Raw genomic sequence first — 10347 nt, 5'->3', positions numbered from 1 at the left:
TAATTTTCTCGTACACAAAATAAAAATCTAGAAAATAAAAGTAAAAAGGATAAAAGATAAAGTATTTTACTATATTATTTGATTAAATTCTATGCTAAATTTATCTGAGCAGAAATGTAAGCTTTTTGAAAGAGCTGGAGTGTAAATAATTAGAAGTGTAAAAACCTAAATTTTATCCTCACATGTAAACCAAAAGAAATAAACTTGTGGATAAATGTAACTTTAATAACACAACTAAAAATGCTTAAAAACAAAAACACTAAAAAGCTGTCATTGTTGAATGAATAATTGCCATCATAGATTTAAAACAATTCTCACTCTCAGAGGTATGTATGTTAGTTAACTATTAGTATTTATCCTAAAAACTTTATGATCATAATGTTATTAAATTATTATTTAGCAAAACTTAGATAAAAAAACAAAATCCTAACTGTTAATTATAGTAAGAGTCTTGAATTTAAATATACAAGTACAACTTCTTCTTTTTAAAAAACAATTTTTCTAATACCGGTATATATAAATGTGGGAATTATCACAAAGTTTAAATAAAGTAGATTGAAATAGTAAAAATATAAAAGTTTTATTAATACTTCAACTACATTAGAAGGATAACCGGAGAGCTAATAATGTATATCATATAGGTACATAGTAAAATACTTCATAAATGGTGGTACATACAAAAATAAAGTGAGTACATTTAGGAATATGGCAGGAAGTATTACTTCAACTATAATAATATCCTTTTAAAAATACAGATGCATCAAGGATTAGACAACAGATGTGGATTGAATTAATGGTTAGTTCAGAAAAAAAAGTTATATTTTTAGAAAAATAAAACTTGTATACATAATTTTGGAAAAAGAAATACTATTTGCTTAATTCATCACCTTAAAGAATAAGTATTAAATTTGAAATGATTTCTTCATTTAGATATATAAATGAGATGAAAAGAACATTAACAAGCTCTATAATTTTAAAACTGAAAAGATTTTTAAATTTATTAACTTTAAAATTTTAAAAAGGATAAAAAATTAAAATAATAAAAGTACTTCTCGATTACAGAGGCTTTCGAGATAATGCATTTGGCAAATGTCACAAGTTGCTTGCAGCAACTACATTGTTACATAATCATATTTTTATCCTATTCTCCTAAAAAAATTAGCATTTTTTAATCATTATTTATTTTTATTAATATTTTTTGATAAACATAACTAATTAACAAGTTTAGCATAATATTACTTTATTTATTAATAAATATTTTGATAAGTAAACAAAAGCAATAATTACATTTATAAAATTTTTAAAAATAATTATTTCATTCAGTTTTACTTTTTTCATATTTGAGTTTTCAAATTGTGATTTACAATTTTTGCAATAAGAGTCTCCTCTATAATATTGAAGTACTTAATTATATAACATATGAAAGTCCCATGACGAATACACTTCACCTTAGAAATTTTTAAAAAAAAATAATTTTGAAGAAATTCTTGTTAAATAAGGATTCACAAAGTAAAAAGCTAAGTTTAATTAAAATACAAATGTAATTATTATAAAATAACCCTTTTTTAACATCAAGCTTTTTTTTATGTTTATTTACAAATAATTTCTAAAGAAATAGTTTTATAGTAAAAAGAAATTCAAACTTAAATCTATATAACTAGGAATACACAGAAATATGAGATAAAATATTTGATAGTAAATGTTAAAAATAAAATGATTATTTACATACATTGGTAAAAAATTTAACAAGACAAAATAAAATTAAAAAACAAACAAACTACATTTAAGATACTTTTTAGGTCACTAATAAAAAGTACAAAAATAATTTTAAAGCTTTTAGAAAAATGCATAACTATACAGAATGTGTCAGGTTAAAAAAATAGATACTTAAAACATTTAATCTTTATACATATATAATTACCTTTACAAGATCAAACAAATAAAATATGAAGACAATGATAAATAAAAAAGAAAAAATACATTACTTGTGTAAATGTATATAAAATTCGGATACAAATTGGAAATAGTTGGAATAATACATTTTAATCATAAAATTCTGGACTGATTCTTTCATTCTAAAATTAATAAAAATCATTATTATAATAATACTTTAGTCATAATAGTGAATAAAATATAAAAATTCATAATAAATGTAACTGTATAATAATAAAAAATGTTCATTCTTTAAGGTTAATGAACTGCTATAAAGTAGAGGTCCATTGGGGAAAAATAAATAGCTTACTACTATTGCTGAATATAGTGTAAGACACCTTTTAAACTCAAGAAGAGCAAGAGGCAATAAAAAATAAGGTTCTTCAGCTTTGAAGAATAAACTGTAATTAAAAATTGTGTTTGATGATAATAGACATTTACCCATATTATTGTTAAATTTTAAAGTACAAAATTAATTCCTTTAAATTTTGAACAATGAAATTTATAATGAGTGGAATAATTAAGCAAAGAACACAGTTGTTTTGAATTATACTTAAATCTTCAGAGTATTGTCATTGTTTTTCGTAACGGTATCATCGTCGTTTAGTGTCCATTGTTCCCGTAATTTAGCGTCGGCTTGGGCTTCGATAAGCACATTTGCAGTTTTCTTAATAGCTAGCAAAGCTTTGACTTTTATACACCAGTGATAGAAGTTTTCACTGATAAGCAGTAGAAAACTAGGCAGATCCCTATTCATCTTGTAATCTAAACGATGTAAATCACGGCAAACTCAGTGAAACTTTTTACTGCGTCATAATTTTCAAAACCACAGCACAGCTGCGGTTTTGAAAATTATGCCGTTGTGTTTATGGTTATGATATGAAATGTGTTTACGGTTATGTTTATGGTATGTAATGTGGTTATGAAAATTTGAAAAATCATTAAAATTTGAAAACAGCAGCTGTGCTGCCAACTGCAGTCTGTGGAGATCGAGATTCAGACAGAAAGTAAAGGTTTATTAACAAAAAGCATACAAATACATACAAATTTAAAAAGAACGCATTTGGTGGTATTAAGAAGAAAAAGACTTCATAGCAATCCCTCCCTAGGAATGGCAACAAAAAATTCAAGAATTCTTATGAATTTTATTTAGCGAAGACTAATAGCCTACAAAATACATAAATATAAAATCTAGAGCTTAGTATATTCATGGTTTTATATTCTTCCAGCCTATTAATTAACTTCTACTATCTTTAAGTTTCTTTTTTGTTAAATTTAGTGGGGGTAAAACACATTTTATTTTCCTAACAGCACTTTATGAAATAACAAGCATCAGTATTATGCACTAAACTAGATTCCATCTTAAAATTGAATTAATTTTTTGATCTTATTTATCTTTTTATAAATAACGAAATTATACACTAATTTAGACAAAAGTAACAAATAGAAATATTCTAAAAGTTTAAAAAATAAAAGAATATTGTCTTAGTAGATAGCATGCCTCTAGACTTTACAGCTTTTCCAAAAAATGTTTTTTAAAATTAAATGATGTATTATTTTACAACAATAATTTAGAGAATAAAATTGCAGAATCAAACACATTATCAAAAAGAGAAATATTTTTCGCTGCACTATACTGTTAAGCACTAAAATGTAAGAAGCAACTGATTGTGTTTTTGATCTTCATTTAAAACAGTTAAAATAAAAACTTCAATACTTCACTATATATATATATATATATATATTTAAAAAAAAATGTTTTGTCACATGCAATCATAGTGTTAAAATACTCAGCAAATTAGATATAAAAATAATAACAATAAAATATTATTTTAATATACCTCAGTGTATAACTGAACTCATTTTATGCAATATTTTATCAATCAGGGATGAGATTATCCAAAAGGCAAAATAGCTGAATTTCTACGATCGTAAATTTTACGCAAGCGCAACCCTTTAATAATAAATTCCAGACAGTTTAAGGTAATAAATAATGTGTTGACATACAATTGCGTACTAATCTATTTTTATATAAATGATTACATTGCTACCTAACATTTAGTGAAAATAAAAATTACTAATTGAAAAAATAAAGCTGGAAATTATATTTTTCCTCAGTTCACATAAGAGACAATTATTACTTGAAAAACTACCTGGTTTAGCAAATTAAAACTACTGAGAATATACATTAATATTTCATTTCTTTTAATAAATACTGTTATGTGATTTATAGCAAATATATCAGTAATATTACTTTTTAAATTATATTGGAAAAAAAAAACTTTAACAATGGACCGAATCATTATGTTCATATTATAGTCTAATCTAACTACAGCCCTCTGAAACATATCAATAACAGTGAAGTAGAAATATATAGTAACTCCTTAACATACAAAAATTGCTATTTTAGTTTGAAAAATTACATGACAATCAGCAACTGTTTAGATAATTGTTTTTTATTTGATAAGAATTTTGCATTTTATAGCATAAATAACAGCAATTATAAATAAAATTTTGATGATGAGTTAATTAACTCTTTTTCCCCCCAAATTTTTTTTTAATTAAATCCCTTTTTAAGTGATTGCTTTTGTTTGCTATATCTTTTATGTTTGCTATATTTAGTCGTTAGTCCATCTTCAAACATCTTGTGACAAATCCTATTTTTTCTTCTTTGCAAGCACAGAATGTAAGTTTTGAATATATTCCCTTCCAGTTTCTCTGATGTTGTAACACTTACATATACTAATAATCGTCGTTAGAAAAACAGTCACCTTTATAGTAACTAATTAAAAAAAAATTTACTTCTTACAAGAATCGCGATAGTTGATCTTAAAATTGCGTGAATATGAATAACAATTATGGATTTTGAAATCACATGAATATGAAACTAGATATACGATTTTGAAAATGAGAAAATACAAACTGGGATATAGAATTTTTAAAACGCGTAAATACAAATCACGATTCATACTTTTTAGATTGCGTAAATACGAATCATGATGCGTAATTTTTAGATTGCATAAATAAGAGTTATGATGCATAATTTTCAGAATGCGTGAATGCGAATCCCAATGCCTTATTTTAAAATCATGTATAAATACGAAAATCAATGTTTGATATTATAAACCGCATGAGCAAATCAAGACATTAATTTTAAACTTGAGTGAATACGAATCGCTATATAGGTTTTTGAAAAGGCGTAAATACGAATCACAATATCGGATTTTTAAATCTCATAAATAAGAATCGCAACGTACAATATTCACATCGCGTGAATAAGAATCGCAACACGCAAATTTGAAAAGCTATGTTTGACATTAAAATCGTGTGAATAAGAATCGAGATATTAGCAGATTCCAGGCTTGGGACCTCTAAAAGGCTTGTCAGAAGCAGCGTCGTTTGAACTACAAAAATCGGATCTATACTGGAGGGCGGGTAAAAAATTCAGAAAATCTTATCTGCTGCAAGTAAAAGGGGAGAAAATAGCTATAATAAGTAAAAATGAGAAAGGATTGGTAGCTATGTAGTTTGAATTTTCTGTTTCTCTTTGAAAATCGGTGAATTTTCAGAAAAAGCAGAATACTTATTAAAAAAAGTGAAATTTTTAGAAAAATCTGAATTTTTGATAAAAAAAACTGAAATTCAAGAGATAAAAGTGAAAAAAGCGGAAATCCGCTAAAAAGCGGAAAAATTTCATCCCTGCATCATGCATATAATACATTATATAATTTTTGATTAAAACATGAATTCTTAGCTTTTTAATAACAGATTTTAACTAAAACCTTTCAATTTTTAATTTGTTTGTACTCAACATTTTTAAGCCGCACCACTTAAAAATAATCATAGAACACAATGAAAACATTTCACTGCATCAATTAAAATAATAAAAAATTAGCATTTGACAGAACTCTTTAATTACACATAAAATCACTAAATATAGATACAATCTAAATTTTATATTGTAATTTTTTGGACTGATTTAATGTTGGCATTTTATTTAACTTCATTTATCAACCATCTTTCAAAATAAATTAAAAAATACTCCCGTAATATAAGTAAATATTGTAAAGAACAACAAAATAGATATTGATTAAAATAATGTTACCCTTTTTCTTTTGAAGATCTTTGAGCTCCAAGATATCACTTTTAAGTTTTAACTTTAAGATTTCAGTGCAAATAACTTCTCTGAAAAAGTTAAAGATCAAACATTAAATTTCAGAAATTAAGCAAAATAAAAATGTTTCAATGTAAGTAAATGAGTAAATCACTTTTATGTAACATGTTACAAAACTAATATTTCAAAATACATGGATATAATCAGGAAATGTACATTTCAAGAGATATCAACACAAAAGAGTAAATTAATATTAATGAAATGGTGAAGTTTATATAAATAATGTAATAAACAAGTTTAATCTATAAATTCAAGAAATTAATAATAATGTTAAAATAGTTCAACTTAAATAATTTACAAACCTAATGAGTTTAAGTTACATCATATTTACTCAAATAAAGTTTCAAAATTATTAAGTTATTTTCAAACTTTTAAAGCACTCAAAGCTGAAATAACATAAACATATGAAATTTTTTGTTTTGAATAGCTTAGTTCATAAGAATATATAGAATTGCAGCTTTTTTGATTTACAATGTATTTCAAAATTTTTTAATCATAAAAAAAAAATAAAAAATCAAATATCCCGTTATATAATTCATTACAGATATTATTGGCTATTATAAAAAAAAAAATAAATAAGAATCATAAATTGTTTGATAGTAAATTTCTTAAAAGAAACTGTTATAAACAATTAAATAAAATACTTTTACTAGCTGCAGGTAAAAAGATTTTTATTCCGTGCTTCAAATATAATAGATATTTTTTGGAATTAGGATGGAATGTGATCAATAATCAAATTAGAGAGTTATTAATTTTTTGTTTAAATTTTGTAAACTGGTTTAATAAATAATTAAGCGCAGTCCACAATGTTTTCAGAGTATGTTATATTTCGGAAGCGAAGTTTTTTTTAAAATACCATTACAGCTTTTCCAGCCTTTTTTGAATATATTTCTTATAACTAGATTAGACCATTTAGAAAAAAAAATTAATCAATTTCTTTACTTCTTAAAATTTTGATATCTTACGTGTTTCTTAAATAATTTGGTCAAAAGAATAAAATGCTATGGAATTCAATTCCTTTACATTATTGAGTATAATGAAAGAACATGTTATGTGATATTTTAGAGAATCAGAAACTTCTTTTTTCACTGAAAATATTTTACACTTGAAGCTGACAGAAAGACCCAGAAAAATGTAACTTTGTCTTTAAAATATTGCTTCATTAGTTTGCACTAAATTCTTCAAATATAATCATCGATTGCATTTATTTTAACAATCATGAAAACTGAAATATGTATTGAGGAAAAACTTGAGACAATATAGTGTTATAAGTCACACTTTTGACAAGTGACATTCTTAGATCAGCCCATTCTTTAGTACTATTTCTAGAGAACATATTTCTTTAACTCCCACTATATAGCAGGCAGATTGCACAGAAATATCTCATTGTCTACATACTGAGTTTTTCATTTAATAGGTTCTCTTTGAAAGAACAATTTGGGGCCCTGTTTACGCAGGGTTCAAAATAAGCAGTCATAATTTGTACCTAAAAATTTTAATTTGACACCTAGAAAATTAAGGACACTCAGTTGTCATTTTTGATGCCTGATACCTTAAAAATACCTTTGCTCTAACGTTTCGTCATCAAATATCAATTCATTTGCTCATCAAATAATTGATTAGAATATCAGATGCGATGTAGGAGAAAAAATCCCAGAATGCAAGGAATATTAAAACAACAGTCAGAAACATCTTGAATTGAAAGTAGGTATGTTGATGGTATGTAGGTAGGTTGAAGTAGGTATTCATGAAATTAGATGACTTCAATCTTAACAGTCCTGTTGCGATGCAAGTTGCTTAAATGAACTAGACAAGTCAACAAAGTAAAGAGGTTATTAGAAGCAAAAGGTTTTCAAAATCTCTGCTTGTTGGAAGAAAATACAAATTTGATAGTACAGAAGTCTTCCAACAAAAAATTGTTTTGTTATCTCTGGAATCAGCAATCAAAAAAGAAAAAATTACGACTGCTGAAGGAAGCATTTTAAAACATTCTTCTGTTTCTTTTTTTTTTTTACAAAGAAATATAAATCACAAGCAAAGCTACTGAAAAAAAGATGTTTTGACCAAAAATCCCTTTGGGAAGTCCTTATAAAAGAGATACTATCATTTACAAATCAATAATATATTTTGTAATATAGATGTTCATTATAATTGTGCCAATACCACTAGAAATAAAGTGAATGAAGCATTTAAAAAAGTTATTGATAACATTTCACATTATTTTTCCGGATTTCTACTTAACTTGGGGACCCAGGCAACGCAGACCATTCTAAAATATTTTAATTTAGTGTGGGATATAGGTAGTGCCCCCTCAATATGGCGCAAATCAATCATTATCCCTATACATAAAAAGGGCAAAGATAAAGGTACAGATCACCTAACTAACAAGTCACCCTCCTTAGCCAATATATAAAGGATGCTCTTGATAAAAAACATGTACTCACTGCTGTTTTCATGGACCTAAGATCCACTTACGATTTGGTTTGTAGAGAAAACCTTCTACTGAAACTCATCAAAAGAGGTGTTCATTCAAAAATGTTCGACTGGCTTCGAAGTTTTCTCTGCCAGAGAATCTGTAAGGTTCGCTATGAGAACTGCTTTTCCCGTTGCAAGATTCTCAAGACAGTTCTCCCTTAGGGAGCTGCTACCAGCTGCTTAGGGTTCTACATCGACATAAATGACCATATTGTCGACCTTAAGAAAATTAATGGTATCAAATGCCTTCTCTACGCAGATGACTTAGTCATCTGAACCGAAACTCCCAAAAATAGAATGGAGCGGCAGTCAGAACTAGCCCTTAATCAGGCTTTAAAGGAATTAAGCAAATGGTGCCAGATTAATAACATGGAAGTCAATCTGGAAAAGACATGTTATCAGACCTTCTCCTAGACACATCAGCCTATCAAATTAAAGCTATTGTATGAGGACTTTCCCGTTTTATATACAAACTCCTCTTCATACTTAGGTGTTGTATTTGACCGAAAACTGACGTGGACAGAGCATGTGACCAAAGTTTTGGAGAGAGTCACCTCGAGACTTTTTCTAATGAAAAGAATAGCCGGGTCAAAATGGGGCTGCTGTAGAAATACCCTCGACATGACATATTTATCTTATATACTCCCCCTCATGACTTACTGGTGCGAGCTGCTGGCGGCGACTAGCAAAACAGTTCTTGACTCGCTGGAAAGATTCCACAATCAGGCCCTTCGACTTATAACAGGGGCCGTTAAACAACTCCGATCGATGCACTTTTATTATCTACCCACCATATGAACATCAAGACAAGTGTAGAAGAGAGGGTAGTTATTTTGTGGGAAAAAATATTAAGACTACCAGACTGCCTCTCCCTCTGGAGCACCCCACTGGCAAATATTGGTCGAACCTTGAAGACCCAGAATGGCTTCCTCCATAGAGTCGTCGAAATAAAAGACCAACTAAATATCACTTGGAAGACAGAAGACCTTATTAGATCACAGTGCCCTATCGAAAAAGAGAGATACTCACTGGGTTTAAACCTATGTCAAGATGTTTCCAAGAGAGACACAAATGACCAAGTCCTAAAATCTATCGCCTGGAGACTTTACACTTACTGTTCCCGGAGTACGAATGGCTACATATATTCATAGACGGTTCAAGATTGGCTGATGGCATTGATGCAGGAGCTGGAGTTTCCTGCAACCTTTTTTCATTTTACACCCCGATTGGTTCATCTAAAACAGCCTTCGATGCAGAAGTATCGGTAATAAGCGTTGCTCTATCACTACTTCAGAATCACCTTGAGAAATTCAATACCGTAGTCCTCCTCTCTGACTCCAAAGCCGCACTCCAAGCTATTGCTTCCTCCAAAGCCCCCGCATCTGCCGACATTTTATATTGTCGTCAAGCCCTTCACAGGCTTGACCAACACAACAAAAATGTCGCCATGCAATGGGTACCAGTGCACTGTGGACTTCAAGATAACGAAACTGCAGATTTCTTGGCCAAAAAAGCCGTCAAGATTCTACAAATATCTCTTAAGCCAGTTCCTTTCTACACCGCAAAAAGGCTAATAAAAATCTCTCTTCGAACAACATTTGACGCAAAACTCCAAGAAGCAAATAAAGATAAGGACTGGCTGGTAGGAATTAAAGATATTCCGTCATAGCCAAGAGAAAAATCTGTGGCCCTTTTTCGCCTTGCCACTGGCCATGACTGTTTATCAAAACACCTGTACAGAATCAAAATCTTTTCAAGCCCCTTTT

At 28.3% G+C, this 10347-nt stretch overlaps 1 protein-coding gene across 2 annotated transcripts in view; it reads right to left on the bottom strand.

Annotated features, from left to right (window-relative positions):
• Positions 1–561: 561 nt before the first annotated feature.
• LOC107438848 (protein aveugle) overlaps positions 562–10347 on the bottom strand; it is a 16408-nt gene continuing 6622 nt past the window's right edge. For both annotated transcript variants that reach the window (XM_071180273.1, XM_016051239.2), the window contains exons 5-6: positions 6038–6117; positions 562–2075 (exon numbers count right to left, since the gene is read on the bottom strand). In XM_071180273.1, coding sequence (XP_071036374.1) covers positions 2071–2075; positions 6038–6117 — 85 coding nt within the window. In that variant the 3' untranslated portion in view covers positions 562–2070. The remainder of the gene's footprint in view (positions 2076–6037; positions 6118–10347) is intronic.

Source organism: Parasteatoda tepidariorum, chromosome 4 (genome assembly GCF_043381705.1).
Source record: "Parasteatoda tepidariorum isolate YZ-2023 chromosome 4, CAS_Ptep_4.0, whole genome shotgun sequence".
In the NCBI taxonomy this organism is placed as follows: Eukaryota; Metazoa; Arthropoda; class Arachnida; order Araneae; family Theridiidae; genus Parasteatoda; species Parasteatoda tepidariorum.
This window is presented reverse-complemented; position numbering and strand designations above follow the sequence as displayed.